Below are 26,752 nucleotides of genomic sequence, written 5' to 3'. Positions count from 1 at the left end.
GTCACAGAACATATCAAAGTGCTGCTGATGCGCTCAAGGGAAACATCTGATAGCTGAGAAACCTTGATTCAGTGTCAAAGTTAGAACCATTTGCTAAAGGAGGGAGATAAATGGCATTTGAGATGCCCTTTAATCTGTTTCACATCTGCATGAATTTATCACCCCTTTCCCTCCTCTGTCAAATTTATGGTGTTGCTGCACAGTCATGATGGTGAAGAATGATGTTTTCACACTTCAGCGTAAGAGCTGTTATCACTGAAATTACGTTGAATTCATGCATCAGGATTTAACTGGAACATCCATGGAAACCATCCATCCATCTGTCCATCCATCCATCCATCCATCCATCCATCCATCCATCCATCCATCCATCCATCCATCCATCCATCCATCCATCCATCCATCCATCCAACAGCACTTATTTCAACAAAAGGGCTAAAATATAAAACTGCAGATTTAGGAGGATTTCATGTAATGACACATTCCAAGGTGAATGGCCTTGTGTAATTAATTCTGCAGGGCTTTTTGAATGAAGCTTCATGTCATTATCATTTTAGATATTGGGGACAATTAATGAGCTTTGAAGAAAATCTCTCCAGTCCCAAAACTTTTTTTTTGATAAATGCTCCTAGCACATTTATTAAAAAGAGAAGGTGAATAACTGTCAGAGAGACAGAAAGGTCTTTACAAACTACTTTTTGTTTGTCAAACGATTGATAGAAAACAATGAATTATTCCATTAAAACTGTTCCATCTCAATAAGATTGAATAACAGAAAACATTAACTGGTTTTAGTTATTCAATGCAATAAGTGAAACTAATGTATCATGGAGATTAACATTTGCTCCGCAAGCAACTTGGATTGTGTGCCATCTACATCTCCTCTAGGCTCTGGGATAATGAATTTCAAGTTGAAATGCTAAATCTGTGTCCTCCTTTTCTCTTTACTTTCATTTTAAAAAGATTCCTTTGGAGCACTGAACAACTATCTAGTTTTACTTCTGCTTTGCCAACACAAGATGATTTTTTTTGGTTTAGCAGTTAATATAAGGATTGAGACATTTACAGCTCAAATATATCTGTGTTTGGTGAATTTTGTGGGATCGACTCCAGTCATGGTTCAAGTCTTGTAAATGTCCCCCAAGCTTTCTCTCTAAGCAGCCAGCTTATTTATTGGTAAACTTCTAAGTTTATCTGCCTTGTGGACGGTGTGAGTGGAATCATGTCAGTAGTCTTGCTCATGAGACATATCATTTTTGTATTAAAAATGTATTGTATTCAGTGATTTATTTTGAAATGTTTTGAAAAATTGATTTTAAAATTGTATTAGATATAAATCAGAATAACAATTTTAAAAAATCACTCAGTGAGTAATGAATCTATCATATGTTTAAAAAGTTTAAATAAATTAATTTGCCAATAATGTTGTAATTTATCAGTAAATTTATAGGTAGACGGGTAGAAATCTGATGTATGTTTTTTTTTCAGACTAACACCTATTTAATTTCTGACACATGGCTGAAAGGAATTATTAAAATGTGCAATTACAAAAAGTGGATAGTGCAGCCATTTTCTGCTTTTGATTTAAGAACTCTAATGGATAAGTATCCATGTCAATCACATTACCCCATTTATGTCTTAGGTGGGGTTTTTGTGTGTGTTTGCACTTTCAAGTTTTAGCCCAATTGCAGATTTATTAAGCCTTCCAGGAGGCACCAACATGATGATAAGTGATAATGTTAAATGCCATGTAACATTAGGATGCCCCAGGCCTCTTTCAGGAAAGGAAAATCACAGTAAGATCTTCCCATGGTTTGTTTGATGTTTGGCAGCTTTGATAGCACGTTGTTTGGGAAATGTGCATTCACTGCCGTATGATATATCCTGCAATGCAATTTGTCCATCCGTAGGGAGTGTACAAAGGCTGAATCTGTGGTTAATATAAATGTATGGCTATGGTTGTCTACCTCATTTACTATTCATATTGAATAAATCAAATTACTCTGACAGAAATGATTGAAGTATAATGGTTGAGTCTGTGAGCATTTAGCCGTCAGCTACTCACTGCTAGACTGTGTAGGTCTATGACCATGCTGCACTCCTGTTGCATTTAAAAATTCAGCATAAGGTGGGGATAACTGCATTTTTTGATTAAGTACCACTGCCAATTTGTGTGCTGTCACCTTTGGATCTGTTTGTCATGGGGATTGTTTGTGTTGTTCCACATGGACAATTTATGGTAAAACAAACTCAAATAAGAGAAGTCACTTCTTTCTAGAAAGTGTACTGAGGGAAAAACTTATGTTTTATGTTAATGTATACACATTTGTGTGTAGATAAAAGGAACAAAACATTTACTGGATAATTGAACTACACAATATATTGTATACTAGTATTGCCATATAAGTGTTTGCAATATTAATCTTACAAAGGACTGTTTAGACTGCAATAATTGTTGGGCAGTATAATCCAAGTGTAATAAACTTTCTGTATCAGACCCCCAGCTCATGAAGACAGTTTAGCAAAGCCTTGATAGGTGATTTTTAGCTTTTTATTTCAGCATCTCCCTTTATTACAGATAAAGTCTTCTGGATGACCTTGAAAATTGAAAAAAAAAAAAAAAAAAAACAACAAAACATATTCACATAAAAGAACAGAGGCTTGTAATACAAATGAAATACAAACAAAACATACCTCACTGCATTCACTGGAGGAATGTGAAACATAACGCATTTACTTCTAAAAGACAGCCTTCAAACATAATGTAAAATCCTGCTGACAGTGGTTGTTTTCCAGCCATTCATGTTAGAAATAATTACTGTCGGCTTTATAAGGCCCACATCTCCAGGGTACTGCATCATGAAAGATACAGAAGAAAAAAAAAACTTTTGGAAACCATAGATTCTGTTAAACAGAAGATATATAAATAACCTGAACAATTCAAATGCATTTTATATAGTTCACAGGCTGATACAGTTGCATTTTACATGCCAACACATTATATTTACTCAGTTGGACAGTTTCATGGAAGCAGATGCTCACTATGGACACAAATGACAATGCTCAAAATAATAAAGGCCCCAGAGCAATAGAGGCACAGATGAGAAAGAGGGAAAACACAAAAATAGGCTTAAACGGCAAGTAATGTCTTTGTCACAATATTCACCAGTATTTTCACCACTGAAAGGTTTTCTTTGGTCATGCCGTCCTACTTTAGACACAATAGATACTAGAATATTTCCTTCCCTAATTTGAGATTTAGATTGCGGTCATTTGCTGTGCTTTTCTCTCTGGCCAATTTTCTGTATAAAATAAAGACCCCTGATGATTCTAGAAATACAAAAATTGAGAAATAGATTTCAGTAAATATCATCTGATTGTTAAATGTCAAGCATTTCAAAAATATTGATTGAAAACATTTGCTAATACTGTGCCATTTTGAACAAATGCACAGCAAATGTAATCAAAATGCACCAACAAGACAAACTGATCTAGTTCACATCTAATAGGAATATTGTGTATAGTCGAACCAACCCAACTCATACCTTATTAAATAGAACATATTTGGGTCAAACTACATGTAGTCTTCTTTAAGTGTTATAATCCCATCTTCTGAAATACAATTTATTATAAGACACAACTTTCAAAAACTAATCATGAGCAACCATGAGAAACAAGATGCACTGGTAGTCATTAAGTTTACAACATTCTCCCTGCAAAATATTTTCAGTTAGTGTCATTATTCTCAGCTTTTAAGGACAATGCAAACTAAAAGTAAATTCTGTTGCAAATTTACTATTGTTCATGTTTTTAAGCAATATGTTAGAAATTAAAATGATTGCATTGACCATACTTACAACCTCATTAAAATCTTGCTGTGTTACCAATAGAGACCTTCACATGAGTAGAATAGAACTGAGCCCCACAGAAGGTCCTAAGAAGTATGTAAAATAAATACCTTGAGTCTTTTGTGATCAGCAGGAAAAAAAAAACACTGCAACTCAGCACCACAATCTACAGATTTGAAATTGGTTGTCATGGAGTCACAATACAATAGTAAATTTGTTTGAGATTATTCTTTAATGGTTATCAGTTTTTCTGCTTTTTTGTTGCTTGTGTGATCTTTGTTCTATTATGTATGTTTGTGCTTTCACTTTGGCTTAAATGTAAAACACTTTGAATTTATTGTTGTGAGTTCATTGTTTTATTACTTCCTTGAACAAGAGAAAAAAACTGTATCCAGAGCCTCCCAAGTGAATAGTTTAAATTGTTGGAAAACAGACACACAAAACCTCAAAACAAGACACAATCTCAACTTCAAAATGAAGGAACAACAATGTCTCTTTGCTTTCTGAATGAAAGTGGGCTCCAAGGAAGAAGACCCAGCAAGACCCCACTTTTGAACTAGAGGCATAAAAGAGTATGACTTGAGTTTCCTAAAATAAATGTTGACAAGTCACAATACTTCTGGGAGGATGTACTTTGGACATTTCACAGTATTTCTTTTCTCTTTTTCATCTTCAGACGGATGAACTAAAATTGGGTCATTTTTGTGAGTCACAATAGAAAAAAATAAGCATTATTGTCTTAAAGAAAAAGCATCCGTTTTTGCTGCTTATACTGGAGAACGCTTTAAGAAACAGCTTTTCTGAGGCTGCATCAAAAATAAAACTGTTAGATCCTTCTAACATTTCTGCAGAGACTTGCTAACATGACTTTCCTTTGCTTAAATGTAAATATAAACTAAATTCAGAAATCTGCAAAGTTTTCAATCATGAAATAGAATGTGGGAAGTGTTTTAGCAGTTATTTTAAGCTTGATTAAAACTGCTAGGTAAAGGAGATTTCTGATTGTAAAACCTTGAAGGACCCTCCAGAATTACATTTGCTTGTTCTTAATGTTTTCCACTGGGTGAATTTTATAAATCTGGTCCAGTTCCACAGTAAATAAAAATTCATGTTTTTGCAATTTCATTTCTAATGAATTCCAGCTAGAATTTTGCTTTTACCTGAATGGTTGGATGGTCTCCAGCAAAGACACATATTTCTAAATAATCAAAACAATTAAATACATACTTTATTCATCCTTGACATCTATAATTGCATGTAATAATATTAATCAAAGCTTTAAAAAGGGCTGGTTTACAGCCTGTAAGAGTAGGACTACCAGCACATCTTTAATGCAACAGTTTAATTACAGCTGCAGTCGTTTTCAATAATTTAGAGTACACATCCCAGTGAGGCTTGTTTGTCAAATTAAAAGCATATCTAAAAGTAACAACCTATAAAGAGCTACTAAATGGAAAATGTTTCCTTTACCATTATTGCATGAGTTAATTGAGGTGCCAAAAAATGTAATAGAAGTTAATTTGATTACAAAAATAACTGTAGTGGGTGGCTTCAGAAAACTAGAGATTTTATAGTAACAATTCCTAATAAGCCTGTAACCTTGGGGCTGAACAGACAACAATAAGTGCTTCACCAAAAACAATCCAAATTAATGATATTACTAAACTCTACAACTGTCTCCATATTTGAGAGCTTGTAATTAATTATTAAACAGTAAACCTTTTGGATGAAAAGAGATGAAGACACACTTTGTTCTGTTTATGTCTGTCCTTTGGACAGACTGCTGAAATCTAACAGCTCTGTCATCGACCTCCCAGGGATGATGACTCACAGTGACACATTTCGTGAGACTTCTCTTAAAAAAGTTTGGGAAAGATGTTAAACTACAACAAGCTCCAAAACACAGTGTCACTGTATTTTGACTGTTTTTGAAAAACTGTTGAGAATGCAGGCCTCGTGTGTGAAGGATTTTAGTCAAAAAATAAAGGAAAATACTGCTGTAATTCTCCAGGGTAAAGGAGATGGCAAAACAATTCAGAAAACTCAGTATATTCAGACTTTCCGATTTATAAGTTAAGACTCGGTGCAGATGTCTATGGTTCATTGCAACTGAGCTCATCGCAACACAGTGAACTGACAAAAAGACAAATAATTTTGCAGCATTTCTTTTTTTTGTAACAGGCCTAAAATAATTACTCCTTGCATATCTGAGGTAAAATGGTACATTTTTCTCAACAGATTATTTACTTGTGCTTTGCTTGGCCCTAAAATGCATGCAGGAAAAAAAATAATATTTTTCATCTTCTGAGTCCAGTCTGTTTTGCCTTTCATTTCGTTTTTAAGCTTTTCTGGCTTTCTGCAGAATTTATTTTTTTCATTTTTGAAAGAAGCAAATTGATTTTTCTCAAATCCTCTTTCTCAGTTCTGAAATGCAGAATGAAACAAAAGCATGTGGTTCTAGAAAAAAAAAATCCCTCTAACATGCAATTAAGTATGTCAATAAAATAATTCAGTAATGAACAGTCCTGCTGTTTTTGTTGATTACTTTAAAAACCTGTTTAAGGACGTTTTATATTAAGTGTTTGCGGGAGGCTGCTCAAACTGTTGCTCCATGACGCAACTATGGCTTCAGAAAGAGCATTCACTTTCTGCAACTGAAATTTGTTTTTTTAATCTTCATTTACATTCATCCCCAAATGTTTTCAAGTGGATTTAGAACTTGGAAGGTCTTCTGTGAATGGATGCAATTTCTCTCAATTTATATCTTACAACATTTTTTTTTGGCTTAAAAAAGGATTTTTAAGTTTAGAAAAAAAGACTTATGGTCCCTCCTTTAGAACTCTTTACTTGTTGAAATGATTTATACCTGTGAGAAAAAGAACATTTTTGTCAGAGTGATCCTTAATTTCTTTTCACACTTGCCTCCTCGGCCTTCCATAGTTTACAGTGCATACCTAACTTAAAAATATTTTGGTGTCATAAGTTGTTGTCAGAAACCAAAGGGCTCCATTTGAAGGCTTTCAGTGTCCTGACAATATAAGCAGTTTTGAGGATGGCAGTATGACTAAGAGACAGCCCCTGTGTTAGGTTGTGCCCAGTGATGTGAAACAGCAGAGTGAATGTCAGGCAGCTCTGGACGCTGTTCATGCTGAGGGTAGTTGGCAGTGAAGAACCTCTTTGTTTATGTGTGTTGCTACCCAATAATGGGCCAGACCCAGTCACAATGTAAAAACCCGCAAGTATGTAGCGACGGCGGCAGTCGCATGTGTGGGGGCAGTAAGAATTCAGACTTAGACAGTGGGCAAGAAGCCACTGCATGACTGCATTATTCTGTGTACTATGCAGTTCAGTGAAGGGCAGATTTGATGTTTTCTTCCTCTCAGTAGGGCCTTTCTTTAAGCCAGAGCTTTGCCCAGGGAACACTCACAAAGGACTCTTCTGCTGCAGCTTGCAGAATCCAGCTACATCTCAAACCAGTTTTGCTATTTAAATAAGCTAACACTTATTTTCTTATCTTTCCCTTGCAGTCCAAAAAAATCCAGGCTCAACTGAAAGAACTGCGGTACGGGAAAAAGGATTTAATTTTTAAGGTAAGCTCAAACTGAAGGTGGGTGGCTTTGTAACAGACCAGGGGTAAACACTTACCTTGAAAAAAATATGATCCCATCACAGACGGTACTCCAATTAATTCAGCTGGCAATTACAAAGTTGCCTGCAGCCAGACAGCAGCCTGCAAAGTCAATTGGCCGTCTCTTAAACCACATACTGCTAAATCTTGTTCTCTGATTTTGCCTCTGCATGATACGACTCATCCCTTTCAATCAAACAAGGTTTGTGGTTGACCATTCTCGACAACAGATGATAATGCAGAATTACGTAAGCTCATAAATGAAAATTTTCTTGACCCAAATTACATATGACACCATGTTTTCCTGTATTTCCTTGGGAGGCCCTTGTTTCAAGGAATCAGATATCCATTACTCGTGTGCTACCTTTGTTAGCAGAATATGAGCAGTGGTAAATAAAGAAAAAAAAAAACAACTGGTGGCCAATTTCACTTACTTGTCTGCCTCTTCTGTATTGTGAGGACTAAATGTTCTCATATCTGAGTGAGCACGTAATATTTATCGGCATTCACAGGTACACGAACTGACCTTTCCGGCCTTGTTTGCAGTGGTAAAATGTCAGTCCATATTTCTGCAAAAATGGCCTGTAATGCCTCCTTATAAATGTGCATTTTGATGCTTTAAAGTTATAATATATGGAGATAGATATGATTTTAAAAAAAAGGTGAATTGATAGCAGACTACATTTTCTATTAGCTCTAAAGCTGAATTTATTGTCGCTGGGTGTTCTGATCTTTAGGTCTGCTTTTGTTCCGTGAATGATGAATGTATTGACTTGTTTAGCTCCTGTCAGATCTTGTAAATCACTGTCTCTAAACTGGATCAGTCACTCAGGTAAAAGAACTTTATTTCTCAATGTCAAACATTTAATATTTATGCTGAAGACGTGGTTTGCAATCATAAAGGCAAGAGAGTAATTTGGGCATTTTTTTTTTCTTTTCCATTGAAATAGTCAGCCTTGTTTGATGGTACGACCTGATTTCTTTTCCGCATGTGGGAAGGTCAAACAGATATGATTCACATTTTTCTGAACCTGATCTTCCTGTTGCTGAAACCTCATCTGTAATTCCTATGTGCTACAATCCAAACCCCAGCAAGCAACAAAGGAGCAGAAAGTGGCAAAGAGTAGTTTGAGATATGTAAATGTCATCAACATCATAGAGGGAATGTGAGTCAACCTACCAGCAGAAAGCAACTGAATGGGTTATGACAGCTGCTGTACCATATCAAAGAGCATTTTGCAGCACATCACAGTGCATGCTGATAAGAATGATCAAGGAACTCAACAGAACTTATTATTCTAATTTATGGGTTAATGGACTGTTATATTATGTTACATTACAGCTTCATGATATGGCTGCAAAGATGTATCCCACTTTAAAGGTGTCTCTGGTCAATCAGATGCTTCAGTGGAGCCAAATGTATTCTGCAATGAAGTGTACTTGAACAATGAAGCCAGCACCAAGGAATGAAAGTGCTCATGGTATATAACTGAGCAGTCTTAATCTGTGGCACCAGACACAAAATGTGTAGCTAATAATCTTTGTCAAAACAATAAAAGTAAGAAGTTTGCCTTGAAATTGTTGCTGGCCTTTCAAATGCATTCAGTGCTTCAAGTGCAAGCTTGTCACACAGATTGTGTTTCAACGCTACAGCAAACCTTTTGTGTCACATTTCCATCCTACCCTTTCACAAGCTGACCATTTAGGATTGTCATTGCCTTCCTTGATGTCTAGAAACTCCATTTGCAGCAAGAACTAGTTTCACCTCCTAATCTTTCTGAACCAACTTGATGCCCATAACATGAAACAGCTCACATTGTTTAGCTTTTAAAATATTTTCGACAAATATCATGAGCCAGTTCACCCATTGATTATTTTATAATGTAGTAACTACCACTCGACTTTTCGTAGCTTCTACCGCCATTCAGGTTTATAATGCTAAGAGAGATCAGAGCCATATATCAGCAACAAATTTACTCAAAAATTTAAATTTGCGATGGCCTGAAGCTAATAGCCACACATCAGGTGCATAGGAGTCACTATGACCTCAAAATCTGAGGGGAATTGAAACAAATATTTTCTTAATTCCTCCTATTTGCAAAGTTCTTAGACTACTAAAATAGATTGTCATGTTGAAAACTACCCTGTTAAGTTCAAAGTTCTCTATAAAATGTTAAAGCAACTCATTGACACGGTGCTTTCAGCTAAATCAATTGTGTACACACAGTACTACAGTTTAGTAACATCATTAGATTTGTTGTAACACGATCGATGTGAAGCCGCTATTGGGTCTTCACAGTGGAATTATGTTTTGAAAAGTAACACAGTTGGAGCTATAAAAACGGAATACTCAGTTTTTAAAATCTGAGAAATGCAGATTCACAATAGGGACATACTGTCTTGTTAGAAGTTCTGCACTTAATGTGGTTTTGTTGTGAATGTAGAACTTCAAGACAGCAACAGAAATCCAACTCAGCATCTACATCATGTGTCAGCTATAAACAGCTCAAAGACGCAGGTCTCCCCTCTCCTGCTCACACTTACCATCAAAAATGTTGAAAGGACCGCCAGTGCCTTTGCAGTATTTCCCTGAGAGAGTATTTTTGGAGCAGGAGCTCTTTTCAGGCTTTCATATCTTCTTTCTTCCATCAGTCCAGTTTTAAATTTGCCCCCAGAGCTGTTTTTCCTCGAGCGTAGAAAGGGAAAAAGGGCTAAAGAAAAACGATGGCCTGATGGAGCTGCATGCTGTATATAGCCGAAAAGCTAGTGGCCCACTGACCTCAAACCTCTATAATGGACTCAGCACAGAAATATGAAGCTTGCGATTTGGAGGCACTAACCCTGGAAGTCAGCATTTCTGGGTGAGTGGTCAGGCATGCATCCTCCCCAATGGACTATCTTGTGATGATGCTCTGTGTAATAGATGTAATCACTGTGTGCTGTGATACAGCACAAAAACACACTACAAAATGTCCATATCCTTTAAATATATAGTGAGCTCATTGTTCAATACCAAAAGTACATATTGCAAAAATGTACTCTTTACTAAATATAATTTTACTGTTTAAGCAAGAGTGAAGATATGTAAAGCATGAAGATCTAAGCATGAACAATGTTTAGACCAACACTGTCTGGACTGGAGTGGTAAATATCTAATTAAATATCTTTCAATCTCAAAAATATAATCTTTGCTAAAATATCTAAGTCCCTCCCCCTCCCATGATGTAGAAATTAAGTGTGTGTTATGAAAGAACTGCTCCTGAAGATGTATAAGCTCTGATTTTCTCTTCAGCACAACAGTAACAAATGAGTTTTGTAATAGTTCCAAACTCTGCTTTGTGTGAGAGGAGACCTACTGGAAGAAATATGTGATACTTTTAAGAGTAATACTGGGGATTTTCACTTTCGGGTAAATAAACTGAACTGAATTTAATTCAATATCATTTAATAATATATCATAATTTATCATCCCTGAATGACTGATCCTAAAAAAAAAAAAAAAATGAATATGATTATTAAAGAAAAAATGGTAGAATGGATGGACCTGTCTTTAAAAATGATAAAATTCTAAAAAAAAAAAAAAAAAATCTCATTTTGGCTCATCATCTCAATCTCTAACGTCATGGACTGTTTGCAGAGTTTGCCATTACTATCTGTTGTGCTATCTGACCTTGGATGCTCCAGAATGTAAGCTTATACAGTTTATCACTTTGAAAGGCCAGTAAAAGACACACAATAAAAGTTCATGGCTCAAAAGTCCACTATCAAGGCCGGTCAAGCGTACGCTGCATGCAAATTATCCTAAAATGAGAGTATTTTTCTGCCCTACTGATGAGTTTATCAATAATAAAAGACTCCTCAGAGGAACCGGTGTTGATTCTCGTGTCATGTTAATCATCTCATTTATGGAATATGACCCTTTTGTGTGTTCTCTTCCATCCAGGGAATATAGTCAAAAAAATAATGATCATTATGGGACTGGTTAGATTTCAAAGGCTCTGTTCTTAGAAGTGTCAAGAATTAACTCGTATTTCTTGTATTTGACAAAGAGGGGCAGACGTAATGATTATGTCTTTATGTATATTATGTATGTATATATATGTGTGTGTGTGTGTGCTTGTGTTTTTATAGCAATTTTTCTTTAAATCATACTAAGTTCTGGACTCTTGGAGAAGGAATTATCAAGTCAATTTTAATTGTAGAGGTCAAATTAATCATAGCTTTGTGTAGCAATTGATGAATGCTAAATATAACAGTTCCAATATCTTCATAGACCTTCAGTATTGTTTTTCCCTACATATGTGGTTGTTTGATAATTTGTGCTAAAAATCAGAAATCAGAAAAATCTGAAATCCTATTCTAAGGTCATATATTTCTGCAGGGGCAACAGCTTCTGGACTTGGAGCACAAGCTAACTATCGCCAAGGAGGAATTAGAGAAGACAGCCCTTGATAAGGTGATATAATAAGGATTTGATGTTTACGTTGCTCAATAATACCTATTTAACCTTTCTGAATGTCTGAAGCAGCTTTGAATATCTTAATCTGATCCATTCAAATGCAGCAATTAAGAAATTAAAGAAATGACATTTAAATTGTTGAATGAATAAATCATGTGCACCAAAATAAGCAGCATTGTTTAGAAGTAGTTTCTGAACAGAGGAGTAAATACCCAGATTTTTCTCTTAGTTTTCACACCCAAGATTGTGTTTTCATACTGTTTAGATTCAGTCATTTAGAGACATGCTTCAAGTTTAATTGGTAAGATTTTTTTTTTTCATTTGCACATATGTTTGTTGACATACTGTTAGCAGGGTTTAGTTGGATGAGCTGAAATTGCGTAAAGAAAAAAAAATGCAGATTACAAAAGAAGGTAATTTTGCACTTCATCTTTTGGAGTACTGACATCAGGGGCTGTTGTAAAATAATTGTATGTATAATTCTGTCTGTTATTGTTGATTAAATGTAAATGATTTTTTTGTACTGAATATTTATTATGCCGAGTTTTTCTTTGTGTCTTACCTAACAATGCCTTTTAGGTGTTTGGCAGTCACTTTAGTGCATGACCTCTGGCTTTACGGCTCACGTACATTTTTCATGCGGATGGAAGGAGAGATTCAGGTGTCTTCTGTGTGTAATCTTTTGCGGGGACAGGAGTCACAGCTGAAGGCACTGAAGGACACAGTTCACATCTGCTTTTCAGCTGTCCTGCACAACCAGCCCAGCAGCAGCCACAGATTCCCCACCTCCCCCAGCCACCTATTCAGATACTCATCGCTCATCAACAGCTCCAGACTCACCTTTCAGCAGCCACATGCTAAGGTATTCAATATTTCACACAGTTCCATCTGATTTAATGTTATTCCAAGAGATGGCCTGGGCGTTGTAAGAAACTCAACCTTTTTATAATTGATGAATGAGTAAAGAGATTGCTCTGTTGAGCCTACATCTGCTGTAGATGAGATCCACTTGTCCTTGAGCAGGATGTTTCTTTCTCAGATGTCAATATAGACTCTGCCAAGCTGTCTTTTACACTGGCTTGTATAAATCGTTTTATTCACTCTAGAGAAGAAAATTAGAATTTTAACATTCTAAGATTACAAGTTGCTATTTTCACTAGTGTTTTATACATTAAAGACTGTTTACTGTATAAAATATTCATCAGTGGAGACCTATAACACAAAGGCTCAAGAAAACTTGTAAAAATAATATTTTCCTTCATTGTCCAACATTAAGTGAGTTAGACTGATTACATTTCTCACTACAAAAACGTGTTTTACCTCCTAATATCATTTATCTATCACTGTGTCTAAGTCATTGTCCAACATTTCCTTAAATATTTTACACTGTCCTTTTAAATTATTGTATCCTTAACAGGACTGATGAACTTGATGACTTATTCTTAAATAACTTACTGTTTTAAACCATATTTTTGGAGCACAAAAAAAAACAAGAAAATGAAGAACTAGAACATCTCCACATTAAATGAAACCACTTGGTGACTTGAGATTTTGATTTGGAAACCAACCAGGCTCCTTACTTTGTACTTGTCCTGGTTTAAGAGTAGACTCAAAGCCTACCTGAGTTACATTTGACACATAACTTTTATGTTGAATATTTTTCAAATATATTTTGCCTGTGAATGACTTGGAAATTTCCCATGAAGAGCTGAAGAGTGGCACGAGAGAGTGTAATCATTTGTGCTGGATGGATGGATGGTCAAACACGGGTTTGAACAACTTGCAGACCCTGTAGTATGCAAAGCAGAGAAACACAAATAAACCATTCTATCTAAGTATCTAATCCATTCATGGCATTAATATTAAAAAAATAATAATAATAATTTTGGCCAAGAAGACCAAATCTTACTAAAAGATTGAAGCAGGTTTGCTATTTTAATGCTTGCCAGGAGAAAATAAAAAGTATATCTCAATGCAGTTCACAAATTGTAGGTCCCTGAGAAAAAAAAATAAAAAAAAGTTCTGCCTTCACATTGTTCTCAGTCAAAAATAGTTGAACTGCAACATTTCCTGAGTTTTTTTATTGTCCTTCATTGCCATTGCAAAATCAAGAGGGAGGAAGGACCCACCATATGAACCCAATCACCAATAGCAAAGGAGAGATAGATCTCGACTATCAGCAACAATAGCTTTTGTATCCTAGCAACAACATGCACTCAGTAAAAGCAGCGTTGTCAAGGGCATTGATATATCGGCATTTTTGTTCCTTTACTTTTTGTGATCAGTTAGTCAACCACCGCTTTTAGAATAGCCTTTTATAGCAAGAGCATTTAAAATTCAAATTTCATGATAATATTGAGTTAATGCCAGTATTGGAAAATGCTTAGTCTTGACAATATTGTTGAAAAAAAGTTCAAAACTGATACATATAATGGATGAACATAGACAATACCCGCATAACTGAGCTCTTTATGCATGGAATTTAGACCTTAGATTTTTATTTACATAGCGTCATCCGAAGGCACTTTGCAAGATAAACAGATTAAATTAATTTCCAGTTATACAGAAATATGCAATGAATTACATTCATACCAATCCAACACATTCATATAGACAGAGAAGATTCACCGTCACATCTGCAGTGTAATACAAGATAATCTAATTCAGTTTACAAGTAGTTAAAAGTTATCTGTGTGAGGAAACATAGCCAGTTACATCCAGTCATTGACTTTACAGCAATCTCTCACACAGAGCAAACATGTGGCAGCAATGAAAAGTCACTCCCTTTTCACCGTAAGAAAGCCCCAGTCAGAATCAGTCTATGTTTCAGAAGCCATTTTCTGCAACCAACTTTGAGTTTGAGAAGACAGACAGCAGACACTCAAAACACTAAACATGCACAGAGAGAGCTTCCCTTAGCAAAAATGTCTGAACACACAAAACAATGGCAGGAGTAGCTCTGCTAGTGGCCCTGTGTGAAAAGCAATAATCGTTAAACAGGTTTAGTGATGGGTTACTAAATCAGTGAGATGCAACAACAGACCAGAGTATGATTAGCTACAGCAGTGCTTGTTCAAAGAAAATTGAAACAAGTCAACATTAAAAAAGGAAAGCAATTGTTTCTCAACAACATGACAAGGGGACTGTATATTTTTTTCCTCAAACCAAATTTTGAAATACATCATTTAAAACAAAACACAATAAAATGCTTTTGTAAGGGGTTTGGCTTTAAAATGTGTTTTCTCTTTTTTTAAAAAAAGAAGAAAATGCATGGTTGGATCAAAACCTCTTTAAGAAAAGAACCACCATGCTTTTTGTTTTGCAATCATTTTCCTGTATCCCCTGTTCATGTCTAAAAACAGGAACCAGACATGAGAATTTGCAAGTGCCTTGTGACAAAGTTTCGTCAAAGGGAAACATGCATACATTTACATCACAAATCTGATGCAAAGACAGCAAAAATACATTTTCCTCAAAATAGTTTTAGTGAAATAACTTTGCAAAACTTAATACATCAGGGCCCTGGTTTTTATTATTCAGGCATTAAGAGCTGCTTGTTCATTAACATGCAAAACTTTTTGCAAATACTTCGTGCATGACGAGTTGCATATTCTGGTCGTAGTTATACTAATGGAATCAGCATTTTGTTTCTCTTCAATATCTTGATTCAAAATGCATAATTTAATTTTATAACAAAAGTTAAAAAAACTACCCATAATTTTGCAGTGCTTTCAGATTTTAAACAAGCATGTTCAATTGCTCTGTTATAAGTAACAATGCTTTTACTATGATTTGTGTAAATAGTAAAAGCATTTACTAGATTTTTGTTATACTTGTGGTTTCTTGTGTTGAAATGTACCGATAATAGAAAAGGCTTTGATTCTTTAAAAAAAATAAATAAATAATGTTCAGGGACAACACGTGAGAAAAACCCAAATGGCACATTTATAGCAATTTTAATTATTGTGCAAAGTCCCTGCCAAATATTTCAAATTTCAAAAATAATCTTTGCTCTTGTCTGTTAGATCAGAGTTAGAGATATGCAGAATTTTCTGTGTGTGTCTTTGTGTACAAAATTCTCCCACAAGCTTTTACAGCAGGTCAATTTTACGTTTTTCATTGCACACTGTTTATTTAGATTCATCCAGACTAAAATTAATTTCAAATTGAAACAGTGAGCTTTGGAACATAAAGAAATATACCTTTTTGCTACAACATTTACTTCACTGCACATCAGTGTGTACATAATATACAAGATGCCATATGAACAGAAAATTGTTAGCTAATTATAACCTCTTCTTCAAGTGGCTATTTGTGAATTTAGTACCTTGAGTATCACTCTCTAGAGAGAAATAGGCCACAAAATAATTACTACAGAATATAAGAGTTGGGCCAACATGATTTCAGTGGTGTTCAGAATAATAGCATGTCTAACTCAGGCAGCAGTTTGGAAGTTTGTACTTGCCTTTGTAGAGGGTGATGTAGCTTTTAATATAAAATACAATTACTTTCAAGCATTATGGGAGTTTTGCTATGTTCGTGCGCCATGAAAATTACTCCCTGTCAAATAGTCTTTGTTGGGAGTCTCTTTAAGTCAAGGTCACAGCAGATTCAACTGGGGCTTTAGGATTTAATCCTTTTAGAAATAAAACAAGGTGACTGCCGTGGGAGTCATAGTAAATATAGGATTTAGCTTTCAGTGTAGATATTGCTTTTTGTTTTCTCTGGAAAACACTGACATTTTACGACCAATATCAGCTGTCTAGGCTTGATCCATGCAGCAACATTGGGCCTTCAAAAATACCCATTCTGGCTGATATAAAAATACAATTCAGAAGAAACAAAAATATACATATAGTTGTTATTTAATAAAAATTCAGTTCATGGTTCCAGTGGACGTTTTGGTTCCCCTCAAGCAGCCACGTCAACTTCAAACAAAGATTGTATTATTTGTTATTTTTGAAAAGCATTCACTTTGAAATCATCAAGCAGGCCGTAGGATTGCTGTGTCTTATCTGCCATGATCCTGGTGAGCATTGCTGGCTTTAAGAGGCTTTTCCCCCTCAGAGCTGCCACAATTCACTGTGTGCTTATTTTCGTGGGTGGTGAAATTTGACATACCACTTAAACGGTTCCTTCTAAGTTTGCTTTATCTTTAATCATTCAGATCTCACCATGACTACCATGGCGGCATTGCTGCTCCTCTGTTGTGGCATGTTAGATCACAGTAACCTCTAATTGAGGAGCTGTGTACATGTAAATTCTGGTAGCAAAATGTAAGGTTTCATTATACAGTAGAAAAGATCATATTTCCCCATCATCCTCCTTTCCATGCTCAAACCAGATAAAAATAAACATCTTAAAAAAGCAAAGATACGTAGAAAAACTCAAGAAAGCAATGGCTTGATTTTTATGCTAACAGAGTTATTACTTTCCTCTTCATTAGCATACAAATAGCAGAATTTCAGTTGTGAGCATTTGCTACTTTGACAGGCTGTCTGATAAATCTTACTTAACCCCCACTGTAAAAGTTGCTGTGCTCCATCTGTCCACTCTGCCTGTGCATGTGGAGGTGGGTCAGGCCTCGTTTAAATCACTGCCAAATTTAACTCACATTAGGCATTGAAAAACAACAAACAATACTTACTAAGCTTAGAAGAGCCAAGTGACATACAGCTGAGTCACAAATGTCCAGAACTTGACTTTGTGATTATTATCACACGATCACTTTCCTATTACAAGCTATGAAGAACTCAACAAAGTTACTCTAAGATGATGAGTTTAAGCATTTTTAATATTTCAAAAATAATATAACTCAAATAATCTAACAGGCAAGAGAGTATATGTTTAGAACAAAAGAGGGCAAGAGCATAAAATAGTATCTAATCATAAAATCAACAAGGAAACTGAAGAATAGGGAAACAAATTTCAGAGAAAAAATATTCATCTTGTTGACCATTTGGTTATATGCATCAGATTCTGCTGAAAGAATTTGTACATCCCTCCTGTCCAGTAATCTTGACTTGGATATTCCTAGCATGACCATTACGGCTCAGTGACAAAGTCCTGAGGACCTTAAGAGCCATAACAGCAAAAAATCAACCTTGATGTCCAACCTTCTGTTTCTGAAGTGATCTCCAAGGCATACAGAGCTGCTTTCAGACTGTGGATCACAAATCATGTTGTAAAAGAGGTTTGTTGTTGCTTACATTCCACAACAACTCTGAACTGTCTTTGCCTGTCTGGTGTTAAAACCCCAATGAGCAGATTTCACAAGAAATGGCAAACTAAATAAATGTAGCCCAGACTGCTGTGTCCTTTTATGTCACTTGACACATGTCTACAGTGCCTTAAAAAGTATAACGAAACAGTATTTTATTGAAATACTGTACTTTCTAGGTATGAATAGGTATAAATCAATTGCTTTTTGTTGTTTTTTTCTTTGCTTGTTTTTTTTAATATGGCTTGCATTTGTATCAATGTCAATTTCTTGGTCTGTCTCTAGCCAGCATAGCACATCAAGATAATACTTTTTTATTTCTTTTTTTGCAAATTCTTTTTTTTTAAATACCTCATTCTCTGAAAAAACATTTGTGATTAGCAATTTTTAAGAGTTATCACATTAAATTGCATTTATACAATAGTTTAACTGTTTTTGTATAACTTCGTGAAGCATTTGGTTTTAATCTCACCTGGCTAGACAGAGTCCAACTAGCAGTGGAAATAGCTAAACGAACTGCACCAAGCCACCCCATACCACCGAGTGTAACCGTAAGCATTTTGTGTCAACTGCTGTGGCTGTTCTAGACGTGGAGGAGTTGAAAGCACAAAAGGGAACAAATCAAGACACAGGTTTATATATGCTAATGACACCTAGACCTATTGAATTGAGTCTTATCTGGAGAGTCTCAAAATTAGGGTTCAATGGAATGGAAAAGAATGTTACTTGGTTACAATTCAATCCCAATAGCCTCCTCATACAAAAACCTTTTCAAAAAGCTGAGTACAATTTGTGGCAGTGATAAGTGCACAGCCTTTCATACAGTGGAGACTAAACTCCTCTGCACTTTATGATCCCATAATGCATCACACAATGGCTTCCTCAGTCAACACTCATTTCATTTGTTAAAACCCAACATACACTGAATTTTATATTAAATTAACCATCCGGATGATTATAATGGATTATTGTATAGAGAGCTCATTTTGTCCAGCACTTTGTGAATATTGTGTGTTACATTTGCTGCTTTTCAACACAAGTCCTTCTATGTGTCAGTTACATATATTAAAATAAAAGTGATATTATTGTAAAATCACTGATAGTTCCATATATGTATTGTTATATCGGGTCGGTGGAAGGGGGATGGGAAACCCAGATATTTCTCAAACCAGTGACTCCCTAATCCTGGGGACTTCCAAGGTATTTCCAGGCCAGAAGAAAGTAAAATTATATTGCAATACGTAAAATAAATCAAGGACGAAATAGATGTTCCACTTTTGGGAGTATTGTCTAACTAAAATCTAATTTTGCTTTAAAATCATTTCATGAAGGAATGTTTGTTTTGTACCATCAATCTTTCCAGTTTGAGCTCCAATCATATAGTCTGAATAAACATAACCCTTTAGCTTGGCTTAATTCCATAGATAAGACTAACAATCACACACGGACACACATGAAGACTTCGAGCTGGTGAAAGATTCATTCGTGCGAGGATGCAGAGATCAGCAACATTCAAATGGAAGTTGCTTCATATTTAACAGTCTTGGGGGGAGAGCCAAGGCTTGTGGTCCAATAGTATGCAATTTTCATCAAAGTGATGGGAGATGATTCATTAGACGCTGAGAGCACCGTGCCAGAGAAGATAACTCAAACATTCCACTGCTTTGCTCTCCTCTGTGCACTGGTGTGATTATTTCTTTGATTAAACAAATAAACCACATATATATATATATATATATATATATATATATATATATATATATATATATATATATATATATATATATATATATATATATATATATACATTTTTTTAAAAATAAAATGATTCTCAGAAATCCTCCTGATGAACATTTATCAAGTGAAATTGTCTACAATTTTTAAACATCCATAATTTGTCATTTATAGATGACATAAGGATTGAGAGCTCAACATAATTCACCTGCAGATTCCCTGAAGATCCAAAATGTCTGCTTTCTTAAATATTCAGTTAGCATTGAATAATAATAAGGTCAGCTTTAATGTGACCTTATTGTTAACACGTAAGTACTTCACATCCTTGAGAGTTGAAAATGCAGAGCTCTGGCAACTCTGATTTGTTTAATAAGTACCTCTCAACATAAGAAAAAAAATCCAGAAGGACATTTAAATGCTGAAAATAAGTTCCAGCTTTGTTGTGTATAAAGGCTCTAACAGTGGAAAATGTTTTACTTCCCAGTTTGACATTTTCATTACTTTCTGCTTTAGTTTGTGAATAAAGAGTGACTTCTCACTGTGTGAAGTTTGATCCTGGGGCCTGCACACACACTTCTGGACCCATTGTAGAGAGTGAATATAACTGCAAGCTATGCCATTTATAAAAGCATCAGTCAGCTTTTCCAATGGATGTAGACTGACTCATTATGTTATAAATTATATCACATTATTCACTTTTTTTAGATTTTACAGTGGAATTCAATTTACTTTGAAACTGCTGAATAATAAATGTTCTCACCTTAAACATCAGCTTTTTTTTACTGGAAGACCACTTCCAAGAAAATGACATGCAAAACTCTTCCCTTTTTCCATTGCATTTCAAAAAACTGTGGCTGATTGAGACAGATCCTGTCAGAAGTTTTAAAATTATGCATGAAATGGCTAAAAAGTGGTATCTTCCTCAAGTAAAGTCATTTCCACTGAACCTGCTAAAAGGATGTTACTTCAGCTGACAAAGTCGGAATGAGGTTTGGCAGTGACAAGCAAAGACTGCCTCCCTTCATTTTGCAGCTATCTTACTTTAAGCTCTCAAGAGACCAAACCTGACCTACTTTAACTGTATGCCTGTTTGGAAAACAAATACTGAATACCAAAATTACTTTTTTTAGCACAAATCTTTGTCCTCACCACACAACTTGTAGTATAAGGTAAAAAAAAAATTAAAAAAAAATAAACCAAATTGTTTTAAGTCCCCTTTCGAAAGTGGATTGCTCCCTTCAGATAGGGTGTCTGACTTTAAGTATCTTGGTGTCTTGTTCATGAATGATGGTAGTATGGAGAAGGAGATGGGTCGACTGACTATGGCCTCATCTGCAGAAATGCAGGCGCTTCTGTGGTTTGTCTTAGAGCTGGCCCAAAAAGTTTAAGTTCTCAATTTATCACTCTGGCTTCAAGTCTCACCCTCATAACTTCACAAATAGTCTTGATATTGACTAAGATTGGAAGAAAATGTGCTTCCTCCATAGGAGCCATACAGGCACTCATTCTCTGCGTCAAGATAGGTCAGTTAAGGTTGTTCAGGCATCTGATCACGATGCATTCTGCAAGTTTCAGTTTGGAGGTTTACAGTTTGGAGGTTTATGCAGTGGGAAAACCTGACACAGGGGCCCGTTCTAGCCTGGAGTGTGTCCTTGTATAGAGGGATGTGTGCTTTTTTTCACCCTATTGCACCTATTTTATAATGTAAAGCACTTTGAACTGCCCCGTTGCTTGGATGTGCTTGACTTGACTTTACCTTTTCCTGATGCTCCCTCTAGCTTCATTTCAGCTGGAAATGTCTGTTTGTGGTCAACATATACTCAATAACACTTATTATTGTACATATTTTTTTTTGTGTATGACTGAATGCTGCTCCGACAAAGAGCAACATTTTCAACATTCCCATATGTAATTTGTGTTAAATTCAGTAAGGGTCACCAAACCCCAGTTGTGATTGCATGTCTATAGTCTTGCTGTTAATCTTTGGTTGGCTTGTCTCACTTTGGGACATGTGTATGTTAGCTCAACACACCTGCAAGTCAAGCGTCTTATACTTGTAACCTGTTGAAGCAGCAGAGCACAACAGCCAGGTCAGGAAGCTGTTTTGCTTTTTCGCATGGCTGCTGTGAAGGCTCAGAGTTTGAAACATTTTCCTGGGAGCCCACATTCTTGCAGCAACAAAAAAGCTCATTATCGAATGCTGTTGTATGGCGTTTCTGGAATGTTGACCAAACAGAAAAGAGAAAAAAAAATATGTGATACAACCTGAATTGAAAAGTGTACCCTGAAACTAAAGCAAACTGAGCTGTGGATTTTGTGAAATATTGCACCTCTATTCCCTCTCCATTGTATTGTGAAATTTTGAGGTTAGATATCCACTTCAAGTCAACCTGCAATGGCAAAATTTAGCTTTAAATAGTATACATATTGTAAGTACTCTGGTCAAGTAAGTCAAAATCCTTTTCATCAGAGCTGTTAAATGTCTATGTACTTTTCTAAACCTAACATAAAGAGGTGTCTACTTTTCTCTTCAGGATATCTCCAAGGTTCAGAGAATTGTTTCCTCCAGTAAATCACCCATGAACATCAGTGAAATAAGAAGAGAGAGTGTTGGAGTTAAAGAGTGCCAGATGGAAAAGGTGAGCTTTTGGAGTAATTAATGGTAATGGTCTATTTGACCACAGGCCTTGTATTCATGAGCTCCATCTTTTCATGAAATTCAAGCACCTTCATCAGAAATCAGATCAACCAATTTACTTCAAGTGCCTTCATTAGGGTTAGCAAATCGGCCAAATTGGCTAACTTACAAGATCTTTAGCAAGTTTCACCTTGGTCATGAAATTCTTTCAAACTGTTAAAGATTAATTACGGTAGATTTTTTTTTTTTTTTTTGCATATGGTCGAGTTTGAATGTATTTATTCAGGACCATAAACAAGAACATTAACCTCATCAGAAAAGAGTTGCACTGCACTAGATTTAGTTACTGGCTGATTTCCATCTGTAGTCCTTAAGGTAGACAAAAAAATATAACATATAAACACAATATAAATACACAATACATGAAAGGATGTAAAAAACAAAAGCTCTAACCTCATAATCATAGTTGACATTATCAGAACTGTAAATGTAGTCCTGAAGTGAGCCATGCACTCAATCGTTTTCTAATGAGCAGTTTATTTTGCCTTGGGGAAAAGGATGTTCATCGTTTTACAGGTTGTCATGAGAAAAATCCATTTTTTATATGCTTATTATTTGATTATGGGTCCTGCTGCACCAGCTTTTGTTGTCTTCCTCTTGAACAGTGCCTGTCACTGTGGAGAAAATAAGACCGTCGCATGTTTAAATGACATGTTTTAAGTCTACTCCCACACAGCCTCTCTTAATTAAACAAAGAAAAAAAGTCACAATCATTGTTTTATTTGGAATAACCCTGTTTGGGAATAATTGGGTTTGCACTCTGGTCAGTATGTTCCCTGATAATCCAGAGAAATCTTTTTATAACCAGCATCAAAAAGTTATAAGCGCTCTTCTTTTGTCAATAGTCCTTGCATTTGTTCTTTAAACTTGACAGGAGTCCCCTTCTGTATATTCATTGGGCACAATTAAAAGGGCAGGCACCTACCTGTGTAACATCTTACAGCTGAAAATGACTGTCAGAGTTACAATCAAGCTGTGATGTAGCAAAATTGGCGTGGGGAAGACCGTGTGAAGGTCCAGATCTTCAAAAGAATACTAGAAAATGTGCCTTATTGAAATCAAAATAAATCTAGAACAGTTAATAGATCTGCTTACCCTGCCAGATTAGGTAATTAGAGTGAAAAGGTTTCCCACAGTGGAGAAGGGGAAACCTCACAGACCTATGGCCATTGATGCATTATTTGACCAGTCAGGCTTTTGTGTTAGATTGGCCTGGGAGAAGCCATTGCTCAGTAAAGACACATGAGAGACCACTGGGAATTTGACAATAGCCAGCTGAACACCTCTCAGACTGTGAGGCAAAATTCTCGTTTCTGATGAAACAAAGATTGAACTATTTGTCCACAATTCCCTACACTGTGTGTAGAGGAAAGAAAGCTGCAGATATAATACTATCCCTACAGTCAAACACAAGTGCTGTGAAGTTGTTTCTATTTTCCTTTTATAACTGAGCTTGGAAAATAATAATAATACAATAAAATATAGCCCTGTTAAACAAGAAAGATGATTTTAGATTCCTTTAGATTATGTCCTTCACTTCTTATTTGTTTTGTTTTAATTTTAATAAAGAGAATATACATTTGTCCATTTGTATTTTGTAATTAGCAACAACCTTTTTTTTTTAAACTGAAGACATTGACTGCTGTAAAATCAATTATTTGTAGATTTAATTTTAGATTTCCAACAGATTGACTACTTTCTTAAATTAAAGTTCTATCTGGTGAAAGAAAAATCAATCAGTGTTTATGATTGCTAAAACATTTTGCTCACTGACATGGCTGTGCTCACGTCATTAGTTTTTAATCTAAACAGAAAGATGATACAATCACTATCTGCAATGTACTTATATGCTCTTGCTTTTCTCTAATAGACCGCAGGTGAATGCTTCCAGAATCAGACGGATGGATCAGCCCCAGAAAGCAAAAGCCTACCAGACATTCAGGTATGCTGTGCAATACTTCATCTGTCATTACTTTCATAGAAAACTTGGCTAATTATTAATTACAGAGACTATTTTATGCTTTGGGTTAATTTACTGCATCATTGAGTAGCCTAGTCAGTGCATTTTTTTATAATTGCTATTTAAAGAGGAGAGATGGTAATTTGTGGCTATTATATTGCATATCCTCCATATTTAGGCTGTTGGCTATTTACATCATAACCTTTATAGGACATGACGATGATATTATCATAAAAATTGTAAAGAGAAGGACCCAAATGTAGAGACAAGACATCAGACAAGTTGTTCCAAAATTAAACTGTTTAGACAAGAAAAACAAATCAAAAACTCAAAGTCCTGGGAGAACTTGAACAAGAAAACATGAACCAGGAAACATGCTGGATGTAACAGTTGGATTTGATGAGATGAGAGATGTTGAAGCTGGAGAGTTGATTACTGACAAGGAGCAGGTGGTTGATTAGAAACCAGGTGTAGCTGTGAGGGAAGACAAGTAGCTGAAGTGAGATGAGATGAAATGGGAGAAATGGCTGACAGAACACAAAAGGAATGTGGGAGTAGAAGTTAAATACCAAAATAAAGCAAAACACAAAAATATAATTCCAAAGATCAAAAATTCCAATTAAACTCAATTCGAAAGACTTCTTTAAGAAAGACAACCTAAACGTATCTAGCAGGATGACTACATAATTGATGACAACCGCTAATCAAAAGATACTGAAATAAAAGAAGAAACACCACCTACATCATATTGCTAAGAAAAGGCAACCAATCCAGTCAAATCCAACACTCAGTGTGTCAGTGACATCTATGCAGTGTGATTTTCAATGGTCTGCCAAATTCTATGCATAGTTGTCTCCGTCAATCTAGTATTGAACTGAGTCACACCTGTTTGGCAGATGGCAAAACAATGCATCTCATTTTAAATGCAGTGCAATACGTTGTAACTGAGCAACTGTCTCCCATTCCAAGTGGCAGAAGTCCATATTTAGAACACACATGCCTAGAATTCAAGAACATTTTGACACAGTTCCAATGGACACATTTGACTCTGTTGGTTTGATTTATACTAGAAAACATGTTTTTTTTTTTTTTGTTGTTGTTGTCTTCATGTCATGGGAGCCTGGGTAGTCGGTGTGGAGAAAGAGATGTTATTTTATGTGATGCAGAAGCATAAACGAGTCAGTCTACATGAAGTGATTCTGTTTTGTTTATCTTTTTTAGTATAAGTCAAAAACAACATCCAAAGAAATATCTATTCATTAAAAGTCTAATTTTGCCAAATATAAATGCCTACGTCTTTTTGAAAAAGTGATGCGTAACATCTTCCCCTGCTTTCCAAACCTTTCCAGTGCTTCCTTTATTGCATGGGAAATTTTTCAAATTGGCTTACCACAGCAAGCCTACAATCAACTCCTTCCCCACATCCCTCATTCACAGCCCTTTTGCCATTCAGGGTGTAGTAAACAATGTGATTAGTCGTAATTTGCATTCCGGTCCCTGCGGATCAATCTGCATCAAGGCGCTCTTCGTTTCAGTCAGTCTACCTTCATTATGTGTCCTCATGTTCAATTTATGAGACTGAAAACTTGAGAGGCTCCTAGCTTGATGTGAAGATGTTCTTTGAAGGGTGGACAAAGAAAAATGGCATAGCGTGACACGGGACTAGATAAAATTGAGTGAATTTTAGTCTTAAGATCCACATAAACTACTTGCCATTCTTACTAATAAAAATTCTGATAATTTTTTTCAGTTTGAGTTTTATTCTGCATGAATTGCCTGTAAGGATACATGTGTTATTGGCTTGAACAATAAAATGCCTTCAGTCTTTTGCAGTAAAATGTATTACCCATTTAATGGGTTGGAATTTGAGAGTCTTAACATTTTCCTAGCATTTGTCAGCAGTTCCTTATCTCAGAAACATTATGTCACTTTCCCAAAATAATGGCCTAAGTCTAAAAAAATAATCACCACCTCATTTTTGCAAGATGATTTAAGGGGGGAAAAAAACTAACAAAAAAATAAAAACACTTTTGGCATCACCTTATTTTGTGATGATAACTTTGGAAGTAACTTTGCGCTTTTTGCTTCCAAATTGATTTAAATCTTTGGTAACTAAAATGCATTTTGTTGTGATTTTACAGATTTTAGACTTTAGAAGACTATAAAGAAGAAGGGCCTGCTTGTGAAGCGAAAAGAGAAAACAAA

At 35.5% G+C, this 26,752-nt stretch overlaps 1 protein-coding gene across 1 annotated transcript in view; it reads left to right on the top strand.

Moving 5' to 3' along the window:
• Window positions 1-26,752, top strand: part of luzp2 (leucine zipper protein 2) — a 148,806-nt gene that overhangs the window by 115,825 nt on the left and 6,229 nt on the right. Inside the window, exons 7-11 of the mRNA XM_014978974.2 lie at window positions 7,376-7,438; window positions 11,858-11,932; window positions 12,630-12,797; window positions 22,424-22,528; window positions 24,458-24,529. Of these exons, the coding sequence (XP_014834460.2) occupies window positions 7,376-7,438; window positions 11,858-11,932; window positions 12,630-12,797; window positions 22,424-22,528; window positions 24,458-24,529 (483 nt within the window). The remainder of the gene's footprint in view (window positions 1-7,375; window positions 7,439-11,857; window positions 11,933-12,629; window positions 12,798-22,423; window positions 22,529-24,457; window positions 24,530-26,752) is intronic.

Source organism: Poecilia mexicana, unplaced genomic scaffold (assembly GCF_051168715.1).
Source record: "Poecilia mexicana isolate PSO_F unplaced genomic scaffold, ASM5116871v1 scaffold_3, whole genome shotgun sequence".
Lineage (NCBI taxonomy): Eukaryota > Metazoa > Chordata > Actinopteri > Cyprinodontiformes > Poeciliidae > Poecilia > Poecilia mexicana.
Note: the sequence above shows the minus strand (reverse complement) of the source record. Positions and strands in the feature narration are given on the sequence as shown.